The following is a 21264-nucleotide window of genomic DNA, read 5'->3' as shown; positions in this document are numbered from 1 at the left end:
GGTATGGTTTCGCGGACTTCTTCCGAAACAATCGCATCATTGTCCAATAGTCAGCAAATACACCCCATGAAGTTAAGTGTACTTCGGGGCTAGAAATCCCGCCCCAGAATCGCAAACAATTCGACGACTTCGTGATGTCGTTGTGTGACGACCACCAAAAACGCAATACTAAACCTAACATGAGAGGGTTTGGGTAGTAGTACGCGTACCCACCGTATCTTCTCCTCGGATCCAGCATAAAAGACAGCCTTCTTCCTCTCTCACTCCTCCCTTCATATCACACTTCCGTTCTTCTTGACTACGAATTTCACGATTAGCCTACAATGTTCCTGTGGCCTTCTTTCCAAAAATGCGTTTTGACGCCGTCATGACTTTGCGGCCAGCGAAAGACTTCGATATCTTCCAACCTTATCCATACTTTATACCAGATCCTAGGTAAAAACAGATTGATAAAGTACATGTCGATCGGTTAAAAGCAAACAGCAGAAACAAGACCATGTTCGGCAAGACGTGCCGGAAAAAGTCCTCAATACATCTCATGTGCGGTTGAAGTCGTCAAAGACTAACATTTTTAACATATGAGCGCGCGGCTGAGGAACTGTACCTAGGTATATATAAACTCCCTGTCTTCGCTGCTGGCTTCTTCTTTATCCCCACATTTGTATTCCGCATATCCAAAGCGTGGAAATGATGATGCATGGCGGCCGGCTTTCCCGTCTCCAAAAACACAAATGAAACCAGAATATAGTGTGCCATTCGAAATCGCCAAAAGCATTTACATACAAGTTGATGAGCGGCCATCGGGAGGAGTGGATATATAAATCTTCTCCTCGCTGCCTCTTTCCCTTTTATCTACACATTCCTATTCTGCCTTTTCCAAAACTGACTGAGTCCAGTCTGATGGCAGCGGTCTTGCCGGCCTTCTAAAAAGGAACTGGAAACAACACGATGCTGTGCCGCTGGAAACCTCAGAGACTACCAGACCCATTCCTATGAGCGCGCAGTGAGCGTCGTATATATAAACCTCCCCTTTGCGCCGTCTCCTTCTTTCTCACCTACACATTGACCATTCCGCATGTCCAAAAAGCTCATGAGTCTGAGTTCATGACAGCTGTCTCTTTCTTCTTCCAAAAAAGCCGAAAACCACCACTATGACGTGTTTGCGGGCTTCTCTGCGATCAAAACGGGCGTTCAAGATCGTGATGAAGGCGGCGAAGCTGTCCAAAAATGTTATGCGATGAACTCATGGCCAGAACTCTGATCCGGGGGACTCAAAAGACAAATTCCTTCGTGGCATGTGGGTGCGTTGGGAGTGTTGAAAGACTACACCAATGTCTTGATGCTTGCCTCGTTCTGGGATTCGTTTGCTGCGGGTGTATAAAGCCTTGCTCACGAGTCGTTTTCTCGTCTTCAATTACCTACACTGTTCTTGTTGAAACTAAAAACTGTGGCCGCTTGATTCATGTTCTTTTGTGTCTGGTCTCCTAAAAGTAGCAGACAGCAACAACATGCGTGCGAAAGGTGTCGAACGAGAGGCTTTTGGGGGCGCGCGGCTTCTACCAAGCTATTGCTCTCGTTAAAAGGCTGGAGCCAAAAGTGATGTCGCTGCCCTGCTGTGTTAGGGCTAGCACACAGAAAGACATCGAGAGCAACACGCATGTATTGCCCGGGCTCAATCGTATGCTTGTATTACGTTAACCCGATCCAATGTGAGGTCGTTCTCGTCATCTCATCAGGCTCATTCCATCGTCATTACTACCCCTTCCTCAGACCCCTCTTAACCCTGCATCTCAATACCCCCACTCCCGTGGATTACCTCACCCGTACAATAGCTTCCCAACGGACTAGCAAGATGCACATAACACGTCGCCATCTCGACCGGCATTCCTGGGCGATTCAGCGGGCAAGCGCCCACACCCAAGCTATCCATCGCATCAGCCGGGTTATTCTTCGTCGCGGGCTGAAGCGGCGTCCAGATGATACCCGGCGCAACAGCGTTAACACGAATTCCATTCGGCGCCTGCTGCTGCGCAAGACCGCGGGTGAAAGTTACGATGGCGCCCTTCGTGGAGGCGTAGTCGAGGAGCATGGGGTTGGACATGTAGGATGCAACTGAAGCGCTGTTTACGATGCAGTCGCCGCGCTTCATGTGTTTGAGCGCGTATTTGGACATGGCGAACATGGAGATGACGTTGGTGTGGAAGGTCTTTTCGGTTACGTCGAGGTCGATTTCGGTTATGTCTGTGCAGGCTTCTTGCATGGCGGCTGTTGTATCATTAGTTTGGATTGAGGATATGAATAAAGTAACGTGATCTTACCGTTGTTGACGAGGATGTTCAGCTTGCCAAAGACCTTCATGTGTTGCTCAACGGCTTGCTCGCAGTTCTTCCTCTCTCGCAGGTTGAGCTGCATGAGGTTTGCTTTGCGGCCGGCTTCTTCAATCTTCTTCTTGACGTATTGCGCATCCTCCTCTTCTTCGGGCAAGTACACGATGCTTACATCTGCTCCTTCTCTTGCGAATAGAATAGCTACAGCGCGTCCGATACCAGAGTCTCCACCTGTGATCAACGCAGCCTTGCCTTGCATCAAACCACGGCCTTCATATTCCTTAAGGTAGGGTTTCTGGTTCTCGTCCCAGAACTCGAGACGCGACCATTCTGCTTTTTGATCGGTCTTTGCGTCTAGACCAGGGCCGCCTTCTTGGTTTTGAGGTGTGATCTCTGTGGCAGGGTATGCGGTAACTGGGCCCTTGTTGTCGCTCATCTTGAAGGTAGTGTGACTAAAGGTACGTGTAATTGGCCTGAATAGGATAGAAGAGGTGATTGGCTTCCGGAAAACAAAGTTCGAAGATCTGATGATGGTTGTTTTGAACATCTCTGTCGATCGGGGGGTAGTAATTGTAGGGGCCGGTTTTGGTGGGGTTGGGATTTGATACGATCGTCATCGAGCGTCATCGTTGGAATTCAACACCACGTCACAACAATGAGTCTAGACCTCTGTATGCTGAAATCTGTACATTAACCGGTGCGTGGAAGTGAAATAGCGATGATGTTATCGGCATAAATGCACGAAACTGGCTGATTGATGAAAAGTCGCGTCCGCTACCCCGGAACGCATCCGCGGCGCTTCGCAGGTGCAAATACTTGCACACTATGTCGATCCAAAAGCATTCGCGCAAATGAGCTCGCAACAGCGATTGCCAGTCCCCAAGAACATTGATGAACGGCCAAGAGCGAGGAACTCACATAGCCACATGCGGCGAAGGAGGCTCCCATGCGTCGGTCGAAAAGCAACTCATTCACACCAGCATACCTCTTATCTCGCGACTATAATCTCTTCGCCATACTTTGATGGGGGATTCAGGCGTTGTGTATGTTACTTGTATCACGTGGAACTTCCGCGATATGCTGTGCGTCTTCTCGCGTCGCCTCGCTACTCTCCTGGCAACAGGGTGACCCCATATACGAAAAGCTTGGTGCAGTGACATCTTCACGTCGGTCAATGATATTTCCTCGCTACAATCACCAGTCCAGTCTCGGATGTACCGGCGGTCTGTTCTCATGGCAAGCATCCATTTGAATAACCCTTTGCGACATTTCTACAGGGTCTCTGTCCATATAGAAAGGTATTGATGACCTAAAGTAATTCTATGAGTGGGCTTCGGGTCTGCCAATGGGTGGGAAGCTTGGCTGCGCTATCAGTACACTAGTTACCCCACCAGGCCAATGCACCTCAAATTATTGTAGATCTTCCATCTCATTTCCTCCCTGCGTTAACAAGACTACAGACAAACTGCGAGAAAGCATATTTCATGGGCTGAAAGTACCGCGTGTTATCGAACCCCTTACCTCCTGCAGTCGGCCCGCAAACGGCGCATCAATAATATCATCACTCTCGATTACCATGGGTCAGCCAGCCGGCGACGATGTGCTGAATCGGAAGTCGTTGTCTCTTATGTATCGGAACTACAAGAAAGAGACAGAATACATCGCTGGCTGGCTCGCGTGGACATCGCAACAATGCGGATACCTCAGAACAGCTATGGAGGCAGAGACACAAGCGCCACGTAAGAGAGGAAAGGCAGGCAAGGCTCGGAAGCCAGCCAAGCAGCAGTCCAAGAATGACACCAAAGTCCAATACGCCATCAACGTCTCTGAATTCAAAGGGATGGCTGAGCATATTGCTTCATTCAACCCAAAGATCGAAGTCCCAGCAGCGCTTCAAAAGGTGTTTGAGCGGGTCATATCAGCTCGAAACGAGATGGCAGATTGGTTCAGAAAAGAACATAGCAGCGATCAGGGGAGTAACATGAGGCATTCTTACTTCATCAATGTACTGGAGAATGCTGCAGCGATACTCAAACCTTTGACACCGGAAGCACCGGTGGTTGCAGAGAACATCAAGCTGCAAAACAGATTTGCCGGACTCGCAGTCGAAGAGACAGACCCATTGAACGAGCTGATAGTCGAGGTTCAAGAGAAGCAGCTACCTGATATCCACCCTCTTCCTCTTGAGCAGGATGAGGAAGGTCTCGAGGACGACTTTTTCTTTGCTATCGCTACATTCCTCGACGACATCTCCAAGGTGCGCAAATACATCACTGGACAGTGGCATGAATATCGACGAACAGGCGAAGGCCTCACACGTACTTCAGTGCTTTCTAACACAGCTGTTGATCTGGTGCGATCCGCCGAGCATCAATTCGACCAAATGCTTAGTCGGCCCAAGAGGTAAAAGGTAGCCACGGTAGCGCGCACAGACACGGACTGACTTCTATCGATAGGTATCCCACCGCAGAATACCCCGTATGGACGCTACCAGCGTTGCTGGACCTTCGCATTCACGGTAAACTTGATGGAGATTGGGACAAATAAGAAATCGATCTACTTGTCAAGCCGTCTTCGAAGATCTCGCCAAAATGCAAAAGCCAGTCGTGTGAGCAACAAGACTTCTGCATGTCTAGTGTCTATACGGGCCTTACACTTTACTCGTGGATTCGGAAGAATTCCATTCGCGAACACGCCCCCATTACACCAGACTGTTTCGAAGATCGATTGGCCAATACAGCCCCGAGGGTGCTCGAGACCTTGGATTGGGTTCAGATCTTCGATGTCTCTACAAAGATGAACTCTTTCTTGGCGATTGATGAAGCCACACGGGGCATAAAACACATCCTTGGGTCCCAGGAGGTACCTATATGGGTCACTCTAGCGGTTCAGATGTTTTTTGACATTAAAATGGTATTGGAAGGAAATAACGCGCTGGCAAAGCCATTCGCAGATTACCAAGCAAGCGTTCAAAAGGCGACTTCCGAATTTTTACTCTTCAATTCAACCGATCGGCCGTTCCCAAAGGATCAAAGCGCGAACAAAGTCTTTAAAGACTATTACGCGAACACGCGCGGCGTTCTACGAGATCACAAAGATATTGCAATAAACAATCGCTGGGGCGATGGGTTACAGACAATGCAGAATCACAAGGTCCTCGGGAAGGTCGCGAATAACCGAGACTGGTGTAAGTGCTGAATGCGCAACGTGATCACAAGATTGAGACTGACTTGCAACAGTTCTGCGAAGACACCCTGTTCGTTGTGGACTTCTGAAGTACGAATTAGAGTTGCAGCTCTACTGGAGATTCTCACAGATTGAGAAAGGTGGAGCCAGGATCCTCTACATAGCCTGGATATACGTTGTGGGAAGCAGAATACTTCACCCGGATGCGCCCCGATGGCCTGACATGGAATTCCTACTTCACGGACGACAAGACAAACTGTTCTTTGGAAACTGCCCCAAGACTATCAAAGAGGCAGTGACGAAGCTTGATTTCGGCCGTGGATACTCTATTGCTAACCTAGCGAGTAACCGGCGGTCCGAACACGAGATCTGGAATGCCAAACAGATTCGTCGGATCGAAGAGAATCTCGTTGTTGGAAGACTGTTCTTAGACCGGTTGCACAAAGAACCGAAGACGACAACAGAGGCGCATGAGTGGGTCACCAGACTAGTGAACCTCATGTGCAAACCAGAGTCACAGAAGCTCATGGACAGACAGGAAAACCTTCCTGAAGGCACCTACGAGACATCTGAATTCTTGAAGTCTGTGGAAGCCCAGCGCAATCCATTGGCATTGCTCGGACAGCTTCGCCTCTGGCTGCTAGCTGATGAAAACGATGTACACTTCGACTGGGCTGGTATGCTATCAACCTGTACAAGTATCTGGAAGACAATTTTACCAATCCTTGGAGATCACAAGATGTTCCAAGGCGAGCAGGACATGCTAGATACACCCGGCAATACCACAGCCCGTCTACTCGAAATGGCGGCTATAGGACAAAACATCGGGGTGTCCGTGCCTCTCTTTGAGACAATTTGGCAATCTATACAGAGTACGATCCAGACGCCGTCATCAGAGCAGAATGGCAACAAGACTTGGGTCGGCGACTTGCGATTGAACAAGCTTCTGAACGACAGCACTCCTACAATCATGCTCATGAATCCGGGCCCCGTGAGCTTCTCGAACATCTACGCAAACTGGAGCAATGACGATAAGAGAGAGTCTCGTGTGGGTAGAGCAGTTTGGCATGCGATGCAAGAACTGGGTGACAAAGCTTATAATGGAGGAAACAACGAAGAGCAACGAGACGGAGAGGCAGGAGACAAGTCAGTTACCGAAGAAGCAGCGGGCGAAGAGCTAGTCAACGACATGCATACAGACGGGGACGAACTAAGCGACCACTCAGACAGTCAAGACGAGAGAACCGAGGAGATCGACGAAGCAGCTTCAGACGCCGGCAGTGACTTCAGTGTGCACGAGTTCACTTTTGACCTCAATGCGCTCGCTAAGAACGGCAGCAACCACATTATCATGGGTAACAATATGAAAGCCCCTGTAGTCATCAACAGCATGCAGATGTCTCAGCTACGTGCGGGACCTGATGGAGGCTTGGTCGTGGGCGGCAGAGCCCCTAGCCAGGCTTCTCGAATAGAGATGCTACCTCCACGGCAGTCGGAACATGCCCGTGCGATAGCTTCGGCGGAAGATGTCCCCGAACTATGTGCATGCGGTCTGAGTCGGTACGGAGTGAGTGTAAGGCCGATACTGAAGATGGATACCAAGGCTGGGAAGTTGCAGCACCAATGTATGGGAGCGCTTTTTGAGGGGATCGACGTGCCGAATCGTGATCTTGGCGACGCTATCAAGGTAAGACGGGTCATTGTTCCAGGTTCGCAAAGGGAGACAGAAGAAAAGTAACTCAGGATATGGGGGAGATGTGATCGCGGAGGTGGTGTAGCTGGTCGATTTATGTAAATGACCGCGATGTCTATAGCACCCGGCCTGCTAGCGGTCGCTCCATGATACAATCAGCCTTCTTCGAAACATGCTGTTACAGCGACGGTAGTGACGACATTGCGAACGTACCACGTGCTGCCAGGTGCTCGCTGGAAATGCATCGCACCGGGCCTCCAAGCTTCGGCTTTCCTTGCACCCACAAAGGCTTACGGGAAACAACCACGAGCACGACCTCAGCGCATGCCAGAGCGTTCGCCTTGGAATTTTGCAGCAAGGTGCAGATCAAAGCCAATGCAGATCAAAGCCAATGCAGATCAAAGCCAATGCAGATCAAAGCCAATGCAGATCAAAGCCAATGCAGTTGCACGATAGACGCTGGAAATGAAGTTCTCGCACAAAACCAATACCCGGGTGCGTGTTTTCGCTAACAGAGACATGCCGACGTACGATCAGGTAGGCTACCGCTGCTAATACCCATGGGATTGTTTCCGAAAAGCAATTTGAATGCAGGTTGCACGCGGCGCAGCTTCTCAAGATCATCAGGAACACTTCAATGCGTTGCTTTTGATGGACTATTGTACCATACTTGGACGATTGGGCAACAGCAACCCAGGAAATTGCATATGGCCTGCGCCACGAAATGACGCTGGAACAACACTCCAAGATACCAGGCGTACAACATAGAGTTTCTGTCTTTACTGGCATTCCATGCGCTCGCTTGTTCAAACTGTCGAAAGGAATGGAAAACGACCTCAAGAGGTCGCTCTTGTCCAACTGCGGTGTTCGGAGAAGGGTAGACAAAGCGGGGCGCTTGATGGGCGTCTGCGATGTTACTAATCGTGCGACTACCATATTTGACTACCTTGTTTGGTAATCTCCACACGTCAGTAAGCTAATGTCGACGCCGCACACTCCCTACCGATAGTCGTCACGGCCGGCAGACTTCCAAGATGCGCTCGCATGCATCCGAATCCTCCGGATCAGACGGGCGCACAACTCAACGAGGAAGGTCAGGCCCTCCTCGTGGCGACATGTCGATCGTTGAGCGGAGAGCCAGCATCTGGACCAGAGTGGAGGAAAAGTACCAAGGCTTTCGGCAGTGCTCACGCGTGTCGCTCGTATTACCAGGGAGGCCGGAAAGCGATCAGTTGCTACGATTTCAAATGCCGGTTCGGTAAGAGTTCGCCAACCTGCGTTGTTTGAAACATAGCACGGCATTGTCTCAAACAACCAGACGTTTTCGTCGCAGGAGTGAACCAAAATTGCTGCATGCGCCGGTGATGTGTTGGGAAGCGATGGGTCTTGTCGATAGGCTGTTTATCGATAGCCCTCTGGCGGCTGAAACAGCGGCGTCGTGCGGCAGCGGAAGCCCCGTATTCACCCCTGCTGCCACGACACGCAGCCGAGGGGCGATCCGACCACGAGAAAAACAGCCCCAAGTCATTACAAACGAAAATCAACATGACATCACGCCTCTTGATTCGTTCTTTTGCGTGATGAGGTTGATCTCGGTGTTTTCCGAGATCCACCGTAAATCTTGAGACTTTGATGTCTGGGCTTCGAGAATACGAAATGTACGTATGCAAACTCCACATGAGGTTGGGAATGGCACAGCAGGCTGAGACACCGACAGCTGCGTGACAGGATTAGTACTATGCAATAAGAAGGGGCACAGTTCGTCATCTCTACGCCGTACGTAGGCGCGCAGATGACTACCAATGATAGTGGGTGTGTTCTTCTACACACCGGGCGAACCCAGTTCGTGACTAAGAAACTAGTTCTTTCGTACCTACATTAGCGTCAGGCACACACTCCACCAGCTGAGCGCCGGCGCAGCTCTTTGGTCAGCAGGCCGCCTGTCAGAGACAGCAGAAGCCACCGTGCAAACCCCTCACGGGCGTCGGGAAATGCGGGGCGAAAAGTAAGCGCCTCCGAAATGATGGCCTGGACATTCCGGGCACCTTGGCTGCTTCTGGAATGCTGGGTGGTGAGCATTCTTAAGGGCTGCTGCTCGCCCTTGCAGAGGGATATCCTTCACGCTCACAGCAAGCAAGTCACTCTCTCTTCAGTCATTCATTGACCAGTCATTCATTCTGTAGCCCGGTGCTATCAACGAAACACTCATTCTTTATCACCTTCTTTATCACATTCTTTACATATACCCACCCAAAAATATACCCAAAGAACCATTATCCCTACGATCAACATCAATTCAACCATGTCTATGTCCAAGATCTTCCAGACTGGCGCTCTTGTAGCTGCCCTCATCTCTACCGTGGCCGGCCACACCTCTGTCGAGCAGTTCGAGGCCGGAGGCAAAACCTACCCCGGTTTCCGTCAGGCTTCCAAGCAGGATCCTGGTAACAAGTCGCCTGCTTGGTGGACCAACCAGGGCTGGGGATACCAGCCCATCTACGGCGACAAGCTCAGCCAGTACGTTCATACCAACCCCAGTTCTACCCTTTCGGGCATGTACTAACCGAACACCAGCCCCGACATCATTGCCCACAAGGATGCCTCCCCCTCCCCATACACCGTCGAAGCCCCCGCCGGCCAAGACGTAACCTTCCACTGGCACCACGAGGGCAGCTGCGGCTCCGGCGAAGAGGGCTGGGACTGCTCTCACCACGGCTGGACAGCCACCTACATGGCATCCTGCAACGGCGACTGCAAGAACGTCGACAAGACGAAGCTCGAGTTCTTCAAGATCCACCAAAGCGCCCTCCTCGACTACCGCAAGGGTCGCTACTCTTCCGGCCAAGCCCAAGGCCAGACCGGCTACTGGGGCACCGACGCCATCTTCTACGACAACGGAAACACCCAGAAGGTTACCATCCCTTCTGAGATCCCCAGCGGCAACTACGTCCTCAGGACTGAGGTTGTGTCCATCCACAACAACGGCGATGTTAGCCAGCGCCAGTTCTGGCCTCAGGCTTTCAACATCAAGGTCACTGGCGGTGATGACAGCAAGCAGGTTCCTGCTGGAAAGAAGGGTACCGAGCTGTACAAGGCCAGCGATGAGCTTCTCCAGTGGGACCTCTACTGGCACCAGGCTGGCGAGACCATCGAGGATGCGCCTGGTCCTAAGCTCGCCGCTGTCGCTTCCGTTCAGAAGCGTGCTCACGCTCGTGACTTCTCTACTTAGGCAACTCTTTTTACACTTTGTTCTTCTTCTTTCTCCGTCTACTTAGGGATGGTTGGTCGCATGCTATATGGGTTAGCTGCGCGGATTACAAAATGGTGTATATGGGCATCGATTGGGGTTTAGGCTTTCACGGACTGGGACTGGGATTCTTCTTCTTCCTGGGCATCACTTTCGATTGGACTGGGTCTTTCGGTTAGGATGATGCTGCGACGACCTTTTATGATTCACTTCTTAGATACTCTTAAGCATTACTGCAATGCGAGCTTTGAGCAATGCGCTCAACCCCACCATGGTTCCGATGTCACGATCTCATGACTCTTTCGCAGTGTAGTCCGTGGTTGATAGCCGGTGTGTCATCATCGTGCTTGGTATTCGTGAGCGTTCTCATTTGCTTAAGCGGGTCTTCATCGTTTGACTCCCCAGACAAGCGCTTTGCTCCCCTGGCCTTACAAGATGTACACCCTCGTTGGGTTGTTGTAGTGCTCACTTGACAATACCACGTCCTCACGGTCCACCCATTCCACACACATAGTCCATGCGTGTAGGCGCATCATCATCATCCACCATACATCTTCGTACGAGAAATCATTATTGCTTGGTCTTCGACGTTCCATTCCTTCGACAAATTTGGGTACATTTTCGGCGTAGATGTACGCACGTTCCGTGAAGAGTGGATTCAGTCCTTTTGGAAGCGAGGCGCTGTCTCGGCTTTTGTTGTGTCCGCTTTTGATATTCTCTTCGGCTTGCCGAAGACTAGAAGCGTTGACATCTATGTGACAAGGTATGTAGAATCCGTACATGTCCCATAAACTCGGCCCCTCGGTGTACTTCAGATAGCGTGTTGTGTAATCAAAGGCTCTGTGGAAGATAGCTCTCCACGTCGTATTGGTCCGGCGATACTCGGGGCGGAGTTTTGTGAGGGAAAAAGAATAATCCCAGGCTTTCCAATCGTTGTAAAACCGTAATACTCGCTTGCACGGATCTGAAAGTGTTGTCTTCCGCTTTTCGAGCTCCAGTCTCCAGATGTTACGTGACTCCTGTCTTTCGCCCATTGTCGTCACTGGGAACGGAAACGGGTTGTCGATTACATTAGATGCAATTTGTTCACTCGGAAGCCATTTGCACCACAACCCAAGGATATCGGTGAGAGCGGGAAGTCTATGAGCAGGATCTGGGTGCGACAAGCTTGCATCTAAAGCATCTTTCCCATCGGGACATATCCGCAGTGACTTTAGCACCCTACTCAGATCCATCTCTCCAGGATATCGTCTCTTCCTCAAATGAAGTCTGGGGTTGGATGCCAAGTTGTTATCGTCAAAGCAGGGTAGTCCCATGCTGGATAAAATTCCCAAGGTTAACTGAAGCGTGTAAGTCGAGACTGCAGAAGGACACAAGGTGGAAACACCTTGCAAGCGGCGCCTTGTTGGCAATTTTGTTGTACGAGCCGGTTTGAATGGCATCTTGCGTCGAGCGGAGCCACTGACGAAGTGTGATGAGATTGTGACAAAAGAATTGATGTATCGTACGTACCTGGTCTGCAACTTTACTAGAAATACGGTTTTTGAGATCCGGGATAGGGGCACCGGCACTCGTGCCATATTCCACTACCAGCCCCATACCACGTACGATGGAGGTGGAGAAGCTTCGGTCTTCACCTACTGCACGCAATATGCCTTCGTTGAGTCGAAAATCTGTCCAAGTCATGTTTAAACGGTAAGCCATCGTGACCAAACATCCGAGTGTTGTACTAGCAACTGGTCGCACAATGTCTGGCGGCATGAAGTCCCAAGAACGAGTTTTTCCTATATCGGGCAGAAAGGTCAGTTAGACCGCTCCTCTATTGATGCCTTTCGCCGGAAACCTACTTGAGATACAGATCGGCGCTAAATCCCTCGATTCTGTGGGAGACGATGACCCGAACACAATCCTTCCGTATACTCCCTGAAGGCAATGAACATCATCTAGTAAATCGACCCATGTAGGCAGATCTTCACCTATTACACCTGCGCGTGTCAAGTATGTCCCAGTGTATACCCGTAGTGGAAGTTTGGATTGGAAAATACTGAAATCTCACCTTCTTCCTCCAAGAGGCCCGGTAAGCAGAGAGTACCACGGCGCGAAGTCATGGTACCTAGTAGAGCGGCTGGTCTTGAAGGTGCAATCAGGTATCGTGACTTTTTCTGCCTCCACAGAGCGGGATACCTTGGGAGTGGCTTATCTTCGTTCAGATGAAAAGAGCTGTGGTAATTACATTCATCCATCGTAGCGATCTGGAAGTGAGGTGTCGTAAACTTTACTTCGTATCGGAATGAGCTCCTATTTCTGCTTAGCATACTCGAGACTGAGGTTTCTGCAGTTGTTGAGACTCGAATAACTCACCACCTGAATGGTAGTTCGACCAGCTTGTACCAGTCTCCGATGACAGAGCGCTGACATCTCCGATACCCATCCGCTGTCGAAAGGAGCTGTGCAACAAGCTGACCGGCTGCGATTACCAAGGCTGAGATCGCTATAGCCAAGGCAGCGGTTGCCACGCTGGCTTCGCTAACCATACTGCCGTAATCCCGACGAAGTTCAGCGCGAAGTTTTGAAGGGGTTTCTCTACGAGCGTGTGCAGTATTCGGTTGAGAAAAGTGAAGATGGCGGGGTGATCGGGCTGGAGTGCAATTCATCAGCTGAGTTCTCAGCCTGATACTCATGCATGCAAGCATTCGCATAAGCATACTATCTAGGTTGTCTTGACCCAATCGATTGTCCGTTCGAGACATCATCTCGGGCTCGACATCATCGTTCGAGCCTGATGTGACGTCACTTTGCCAGGCGATGAGAGACGTATCGACGCCTGCCGAGAAGCTGTGCGTTGTAAATTATTCAATGCATCTAGATTAAGGAACATATCGTCTTGAACAAGGTTGACCTATTAAGACACAAGAATGCGTATGAGACGAAGCAAAGCGTCTGGTGATAATTTTTGGGGTGCGGCGTACGTATGGAATAGAAGATTCCAATGTCGTCTGATGGTGGGAATGGCAGCGGCATCGTAATGAGCACCGCATTCGTTTAGTTTTTGCACGAAAGAGTCTATGCATTAGTTCATTGTGCCAAACAGGATGAGAGAACGTTGTGGACGTGCAGATAATGTCCCAGATCAGTGCTACCTAATGCATCGCATTCGCAGGCTGTCGAGGTAAGCGCCAGCACCCCGCTCCTGCGATCTCGTCCCACCTCAGCCCCGCCACTTCCATACTCTGGCCAAGGCAAGACGCTTTCGAAGCCAAAGACTCTTGTGATCATCAGCATACAGTTGCGTGATCTGAATTCTTTAACCACACTACTTTTGATGGCTATATAAACATAATCATCTGCACATTAGATAATCTTCACCGCGGCAATGGTTTAAGGGTAAAATCCAAGCTTCCCACGCCTCATACGTAGCCTGCTTGGGCTCCGAGTTCGAGTCTCGGTTGCCGCAAACCTCATTGTTTTTGCGCCTGTTATGCACTTGAAGTTTGCCGGGTTTCCAAACTTCAGTGCGTTGGGTCAGGGAAGCTTCTCTTTTTGCGCGGCGTCGCGACATGACATTGGCGCCGCACGTTAAAGGAGGAAAAGCAGAAGGGATTCAGAAGGTGACTTGAGTAGTAAGTGTCGCAAACAATAACATGCGACAGAAGTTGAAGTCGTGTGCTGGGCTAATGTGGGGTTCAGCAGCCGCCCGTAGCGCTGCGTCATCGCTCCCAAACACGATTCAGCAGCTCTCCAGCAACACCAAGGCATCTCCCCACCGACCCCTCAACCACCCGATATGGCTTCCAAAATCGAAAAGACGCTTGCGCGACAACGCGAGAAGTAATTCCAGTCCTCGTCCTTACGCAAGACGCAATGGCTAACCCCGCCCAGAATCGCAGAAGGCCAATTCTACGAAGCCCACCAGCAACTCCGCGTAATCGCATCCCGCTACACCAAAGCCTCCGATTGGGCTTCCGCAACCTCTATCCTACACTCTGGCGCGCTGTCTCTCCTGCAAGCAGGTCAAGGCGGATCCGGCGGCGACCTATGCATATTCCTGCTCGATGTGTACAACAAGGGGGAGGTGAAGGTAGACGCAGAGAGCAAGGGACGACTACTGGGCCTCCTACGCGCCTTCCCCAAAGATGAGCCTACAAAGAAGAAGTTCGTTGGCGAGATGGTAGCATGGAGTAGTCGATTCGGTGATTATCCCGCTGGAGACCCAGAGATACATCACGTCGCTGGAGGACTATACGCAGAGGGTACGCACACCACCCCTCCTACTCCTACTCCAACCCCATCCCCATCCCCACAAAACCATACTAACACACCAACCCCAACAGACCTCGAACCCTACGAAGCAGAACGCCATCTCCTCCTCGGCACCCAAGACTCCGCCTCAACCCTCTCCTCCCTCCACTACTCCTGGTACACCTCCGACGCCCCGCACACCGCACCCCTCTACCTCGCCCGCGGCACCCTCCCCTACCTCCTCACAGGAAACCTGCGCGCCGCAAACAAACACTACCTCCTCTTCACCTCGTCCCTGCAACGCGCGCCGAACCCGCCCACGCAGCCCGTCTCTACAAAAGCTTCCGACTTCACCGTATACCCTTCACTACCGCTGTTGAACTTTCTGGGGCTACTGTTGCTGAGTGTGGAGCGCGGGGACCCGAGTCTGTGGAGGCAGTTGAAAAGCCATTATGCGGGGGATCTGAAGGATGTGAATTGGGGGGAGGCGCTGGATCAGGTGGGCGAGATGTACTTTGGAATTAAGATTCCGAGGCAGGGGAACCCGATGTTTGATATGCTGGGGAGTATGTTTGGGGGTGGGATGGGCGGTGGTGGTGCGCCGGCGAAGAAGGCTGTTGGTGGGAGGCCGCCGGCTGCTGGGCTGGATTGAGCAGATTGTACAGATGCGGGGTGCTAGATGGAGAGGCTCTGCGCTTGCATTGCCAGATGGGATGCTTTGCAGAGGCGGAGGGAAAGCTTTCTAGAGTTGGGTACGAGATACAGCAGAAGAGATACCATTTCACCAGACGAGGTCAGAATCTGGAAGCGATTGATGTGTTCATTCAGTCGTTTCAAAGCTCATGAGCTTTTGTCTATACCTACCATGTCCATCAAATACCTTCTTTCTTCTTGCATCCAGGCGACCACCTTACATAGGTACAGTCTTCTCCTTGAACACAACGCCATACTGGTCCTCCAGCGTCTTCATCAACGGGCGGCAGATCTCCGGGCTCATGGGAGCCAGGATACCCTTCTCGCTCAGCGTACCATCAAGCACCTGCTGCACAGCAACCGCGCAAGGAACACCAACAAGCTTAGCCATGGCAGAGTAGCCCTTAGGATCACCGTAATCGGCCAATGTGCAAGTACGAACAGCCTTGCTGCCGTCCTTGTTCTCAATCTCGAACCTGTGCTGCAGCATGACCATATCGCGCTCGTCGTTCTCGTACTGCATCTTCTTCTCGAGGGTAGCGCAGAGGGTATCAAGCGGGTTGCCGCGGGCCTCAATCTGCTCATCGGAGATAAGCCCGATCCAGCGCAGACCAGTGATGATACGGTCCTTCTCTTCTGTGCTGGCGAACTTTGTCCGCGAGGAAATGGCCCAGATGAGGTCCTCGTCCTTGTCGCTGCTGGCGCCAATGATCTTGGCGGTTGCGTCGCGCCAGGTGCGCTTCTCGCCTTCCTTGAGGAAGTCCTTGGGGTCTTCCGAGAGGAAACCGATGTCGACGAGGCACTTGATGTATTCTGGGAAACCTTGGTAGCGCAGGGTACCGCGGATGATGGTCTGGCACTCGGGGATGTTGTAGCGCTCTTTGTAGGGTGTGGAGTCGCGGTTGGGGTATGCGACGAAGGCGTAGCCGGGGTAGATGAAGTAGGGCTTTGCCTCAGCCATCAGCTCGGGGCCCTCGACGGACTTGACCTTGCCGTCTTGGTAGAAGGCAGCCTGATTCCTGAGCGCGAGGAGCACGCCGCGAGACGACCAGGAGAACTTGTAGCCGAGCGGGTTGTCTGAGCACTCTGGTGCGGGGAGACCGCCGCAGTATGACTTGAAGGAGAGGATCTTGCCACCGGCCTTGTGCACCTCGTCGATAGTGAGGACGGCGGAGAGATGGTCGACACCGGGGTCGACACCGATCTCGTTCATGACGGTGATGCCGGCCTCCTTGGCTTGGGCGTCGAGCTCCATCATCGCGGGCGAGACGTATGAGGTTGTGACGACGTTCTTCTTCTTGCGGATCGCCGACTTGATGACCGTCGCGTGGTATGTGTAGGGGATGAGGGAGATGACGACGTCCACCTTGGCGACTTCAGCATCGAGGGCGTCGGCATCGTTGACGTCGAGCTGGGAGTTGTTAGCGAGAGCTACGGATGGGTGGGGTATTTGTTCGTACGCTGATGGCGTTGGTGTTGGGAATGCCCTTAGCCAGGTCCTGAGCCTTCTGGAGGGTACGGCATGCTACTGTGACCTTGACGCCGGACTTCGCGAGGACGTCAACAGTTGGGCGTGTACTGTAATTGTCAGTTTGCTGTAAATTGAGATGGATGATAGATGACTTACACGAAACCAGCACCGAGCAGGAGAGCGGTCCTGTCACCAATTAGCCAAATCCCACCACAACAATCCCAAATGAGCACCTACTTTCCGCTGTATGCTCCAGCAGCCGCCCCGCTGACGTTGCCCATAAGGTTCTGTACTTTGTCTGCATTGTCAATTAGACAAGGTTTTCTTTCAATCGTGATCTCGACTTACTGGTGATGGCCTCCATGATGTGTGATTTGGATGTAATTGCCAAGATGTGAAAAAGTTTGGGGCGAGATTATATCTTTGGCGTTGACTCCGGATCGGAATAGAGAGAAATCGGCGGGGTTACTCCGTCATCGCTCCTGAAAGTGGGGCATGCGCGGCGCGTCACGCTGGAGATCTTGGGCTTTGGCAGACCGATGGATGTTCCGAACTCAACCATATCTTCGACGATTTACCTGGTAATACGCGTGCATGATTGTGTATAGACTTCTGGCATTACCGTGGTTTACTTTCACTGTTGCCTGGGCTTCCCAGAAGAGTTTCGCGATGTACGATTATGATCAACGCGTTCAACTGCAAATTTTATCTCGCCAAGCGGCGTCCGAAATCTATTTGAGAAGCAGGCGCGGTTGTAGCAGTGCATCCTTTCTGAAAAGCCGTTCTTTCATCACAATTTGACTTGGTGTAGATAGGATTGGACTGCAGAACATCTGGTCTGGGGCGTCTCGAAAAGGGAAGTGGGTCAGTGAGCCGCGCCAAGTCAGCTAGGTCGTATTTCCACTAACACGGTTTCCGCGGACTGGCCAGGTACGCGTTTCATATGCGACGACGACGAGCACCACCATCCACAACTTTGAACCAGAACTGAACATAGCAACTTCCACCGTGACCTACTACCGCGCCTACAACAGACGTGTTTTGTAACCACACACGACAATCAAAACTAGGCAACCGCCATCATGCCTTCAGCTGTGGACCCTGACGATGACCTATGGGTGGCCATCAAACAAGTAGATAAACCCGTATAGGTGTGCGCATGTTATATGTACTAACAGAAACAGATCTCCCAGTCATCCGTGGGCTCAGACTACATCGACCAGCTGATCCCTATCATGAAAGATGCACGCTACTCAAATCAACTGCAAATCACATTCGATCGCTATGCCAACGATCGCGAGAGTGAGATTGAGCGCATATGCAATGCGAACCATCAAGATTTCGTCAGCTCGGTCGACTCACTACTGAGGATACGCGACCAGACCGTGCAGATGAGTGGTGAGATTCTACAGCTGAACGAGTCGATCCAAGAGAGTATTGAGAAGCTGGCGGAGCAGAAGAAGGCGCTGGTTGATTCGCGAGGCGTGCGCCAAAATATCGATGAAGCGTCGCAAGCGCTGAACGCGTGTCTCAACGTATTGCGCATTGCCAACTCGGTCCAGGACATGCTGAGGGAAAAGAACTACTACGCGGCATTAAGAGCGTTGGATGAGTTGCAAACGATCCATTTGAAGGAAATCAATCGATTCAAGATCGCGAATGTGATTGAGAAATCTATACCGCAAACCCAAGAGCAGATCAGAGAAGCAGTCAAGAACGACCTGAGTACGTGGCTTTACCGAATCCGCGAGTCGGCGCAATTTTTGGGCGAGGTCTCGTTTTACTACACCGACGTACGAAGAACGCGCAACCAGGAACGCGCCGAAGCCGACACACGATTTTCTAAGTTCAAACTGAACTCAGCAATCGAACTTGTGGCCGATGAGACGGACGAGTTCGACGTGCTGAACAACGAGGAAGCTGGAAATGAGACGGATTTCTCGCCTTTATTCGAAGCGATGCACATCAACGAGACGCTTGGCAAAAGCGAGCAGTTCAGAGCAGAGTATGCATCTGATCGGCGGACGCAGAAGGATTTGATCATACCGAACAAGCTCGACCTACTAGATGAGGAGTGCAGTGACTTGAGCAGCTTGCTGGAGAGTATCGCGGGTTATGCAATTATCGAGAAGGCTACCATGTCTAAAACACTCAACCTACGGTCACAGGCTGATGTAAGTAATGTTCGGCTATTCCAGTGAAGCACTGCTAACAAGAGCATAGGTTGACGAGCTATGGGACTCGATGTGTCAAAGCGCGATCAATCTCATCACCAGCCAACTCCATACCGTTGAGAACGACGAATTACTCTTGAAGATCAAGGGTCGCATAGCGCTCTTTATGCTGACTATGGAGGTCCGTCACTTATTTGTAGCTCCTCTAGTTCCTCTACTGACTGCCATAGAAATGGGGCTACTCCGTCTCCGCAATGAACGACCTCCTCCTCACCCTCTTCTCCAAATACTCCTCCCTCCTCAAAGCCCGCTTCAGCGAAGACTTCAGCGAGATCGTGCACACGGACGACTACATGCCCATGCCCATCAACTCAAGCGAAGAGTACGATAAGGTCGTCTCGGTATCCTGGTACAATCCTCCGGCATCCAATGAACCCCTCACCTTCCCCTGCGTATTACCCTTTTCGCAGATGTATCCGCTATGCTGCATCGATATCCGGAATTTCCTCAACCAGATCTACCTGTTCAGCGACGACTACTTCCAGAAGAGCAGTGTCATTGATGAAACACTGAGGCAGAGTCTGGATGAGCTGCTGTGTGAGAAGGTTTGCGGAAGCTTGATCGAGAGGTTAAGTAGTCAATATCCTGGGCAGATCGTGCAGATCTTGACGAACCTGGAACACTTCGAGAATGCTTGTGTCGAGCTACAAGACCTGCTCTTTGAGGCGCGATCGTCGCCCTCAGCAACAGGTCCTGTCGTCCTTGCCGCAACCGACCGTTTCGCCAAAGCCAAGAACACCGCCTCCAACCGCGTCTTCGAGCTCGTAAATAGCAAGATAGACGACTTGATCGAGACGGCAGAGTACGACTGGATGGCCACCAAGCCCGAGACCGAACCATCGACGTACATGTTAGAGCTGACTAGGTATCTCTCCAACATAATGTCCTCGGTCCTTCTCGCGCTCCCCACCGAGATCAAAGAGTTCATCTACTTCGACGCCTTGTCCCACGCGTCAACCGCCATCCTCGACCTCCCTCTCGCCCAGCACATCAAGCGCATCTCCCCCGCCGCCGTCGCGACTCTCGCCAACGACACAGCGTTCCTCAGCCAATTCGTTAGCTCGCTCAACAACCCCATCTTGATGGAGAACCTGGACGAATTGACGCAGACAGTCGCGCTGATGGGTACGGATGATTCCCTGGAGTTCTTCGACATCGCGCAGAGGAACAAGAAGTACAGTAAGGTAGACCAGATGAAGGGCGCTATTCTGCTGGAAAAGGTACAAGAAGGGGCGCAAGTCGCAGCGCAGAGTCCAACTGTAGGCGGCAAGGAGCGGTTCGGTACGCTAGGTTCTAGGTTTGGTATTAGATAGAGTGTAGCCTGTCAATCTTCACATACATTTCACATGACAAGAGCAACGCAACATGTGAGCCAGGAGGCATTCAATACATTCTATCTCTTCATTCCAACATGCCAGAACGCCGTGAAGATAGCCACGCCGGGCTATTTGGTATCATCCGTAAACTATTGTACATACGTATGCAGCAAACCTCTCTCACACCCGACACACACCTCTATCTACTCGTCATCCTCCTCCTCATCCCGAGCGACAACAACCCCCTCATCCCACTCCTCCCCCTCATCCAACACCATACTAAACTCCCCCGCCAAAGCCAATTCATCGCTGGCGCTCAAAACGCCTTGAACGTCGCCCGAAGCGATCTCTTCATACACGGCCGTAATGCCGGTAATCCGGCACACGCGCGCAACACTCGCCATCATGACGAGCCCCAGCATGGCGAACGGGCCGACAGCGACAAGTTGGCTGAACGTGCTTGAAGATAATCAGTAAAAAGCCTTTGAAGAAAACTCGAAAGATGAAAGCAAAAACTTACTAATACCAGCCATGCACAACCCCCTTATCCCAAAACCTCAACCTCGCTTCCACCTTGCCCTCCCGCTCCTTGACGGGACCTTTCTCCAGCTCCTGCAGCAGAAGCCCAATCTGCCGCCGGAAGCCGTGCAGGGATTTCCACCACGTGCAGCGTTGGTGCTGGTTTCGGTTGCGGGTGAAGATCTTGTTGAGGAGGGTTTGGATGTCATGCAACATTGCCATGTCGTGCGATGGTGCGTTCAGTAGCGCTGTGGCTGTGATGGTGGGTGGGGTTGAGGGGGTTGTGGGCAGGGTTGGGTGGTGGGGGAGGGTGAATGTTGAGGTTGCCATTTTGGTGGT

General features: G+C 51.6%; 7 protein-coding genes and 1 non-coding gene across 8 annotated transcripts; 6 read left to right on the top strand and 2 right to left on the bottom strand.

The window, feature by feature from the left end:
* Positions 1–1777: 1777 nt before the first annotated feature.
* On the bottom strand, positions 1778–2763 carry J4E93_008407 (uncharacterized protein; the record flags this gene model as incomplete). The annotated part of the gene is made up of 2 exons (XM_049346306.1): positions 1778–2265; positions 2319–2763. 2 exons carry the CDS (start codon positions 2761–2763, stop codon positions 1778–1780), a joined length of 933 nt encoding a protein of 310 aa, XP_049196707.1.
* A 1140-nt stretch (positions 2764–3903) lies between these two features.
* On the top strand, positions 3904–4734 carry J4E93_008406 (uncharacterized protein; the record flags this gene model as incomplete). The annotated part of the gene is made up of 1 exon (XM_049346305.1): positions 3904–4734. One exon carries the CDS (start codon positions 3904–3906, stop codon positions 4732–4734), a length of 831 nt encoding a protein of 276 aa, XP_049196706.1.
* Positions 4735–5736: 1002 nt separating this feature from the next.
* On the top strand, positions 5737–7251 carry J4E93_008405 (uncharacterized protein; the record flags this gene model as incomplete). The annotated part of the gene is made up of 1 exon (XM_049346304.1): positions 5737–7251. One exon carries the CDS (start codon positions 5737–5739, stop codon positions 7249–7251), a length of 1515 nt encoding a protein of 504 aa, XP_049196705.1.
* Positions 7252–9508: 2257 nt separating this feature from the next.
* Positions 9509–10435, top strand: J4E93_008404 (uncharacterized protein; the record flags this gene model as incomplete). The annotated part of the gene is made up of 2 exons (XM_049346303.1): positions 9509–9723; positions 9781–10435. The coding sequence occupies 2 exons, from the start codon at positions 9509–9511 to the stop codon at positions 10433–10435; spliced, it is 870 nt and encodes a 289-aa protein (XP_049196704.1).
* Positions 10436–13820: 3385 nt separating this feature from the next.
* On the top strand, positions 13821–13907 carry J4E93_008403. Its single transcript has one exon. It is a non-coding gene; the product is annotated as a tRNA-Gly (tRNA).
* A 330-nt stretch (positions 13908–14237) lies between these two features.
* On the top strand, positions 14238–15344 carry J4E93_008402 (uncharacterized protein; the record flags this gene model as incomplete). Its single annotated transcript, XM_049346302.1, has 3 exons — positions 14238–14281; positions 14333–14703; positions 14785–15344. 3 exons carry the CDS (start codon positions 14238–14240, stop codon positions 15342–15344), a joined length of 975 nt encoding a protein of 324 aa, XP_049196703.1.
* Positions 15345–15602: 258 nt separating this feature from the next.
* LYS3 (Saccharopine dehydrogenase [NADP(+), L-glutamate-forming]) lies at positions 15603–17154 on the bottom strand (the record flags this gene model as incomplete). Its single annotated transcript, XM_049346301.1, has 4 exons — positions 15603–16796; positions 16846–16963; positions 17013–17042; positions 17094–17154. Coding segments are annotated over 4 exons (1403 nt in total), but the record flags the coding sequence as incomplete, so codon positions are not given.
* Positions 17155–17938: 784 nt separating this feature from the next.
* J4E93_008400 (uncharacterized protein) lies at positions 17939–20403 on the top strand (the record flags this gene model as incomplete). The annotated part of the gene is made up of 4 exons (XM_049346300.1): positions 17939–17989; positions 18041–19030; positions 19080–19211; positions 19261–20403. The coding sequence occupies 4 exons, from the start codon at positions 17939–17941 to the stop codon at positions 20401–20403; spliced, it is 2316 nt and encodes a 771-aa protein (XP_049196701.1).
* Between the last annotated feature and the right edge of the window lie 861 nt (positions 20404–21264).

This window comes from Alternaria ventricosa (assembly GCF_023758065.1).
Source record: "Alternaria ventricosa strain BMP 2768 chromosome Unknown scaffold_16, whole genome shotgun sequence".
Lineage (NCBI taxonomy): Eukaryota > Fungi > Ascomycota > Dothideomycetes > Pleosporales > Pleosporaceae > Alternaria > Alternaria ventricosa.
This window is presented reverse-complemented; position numbering and strand designations above follow the sequence as displayed.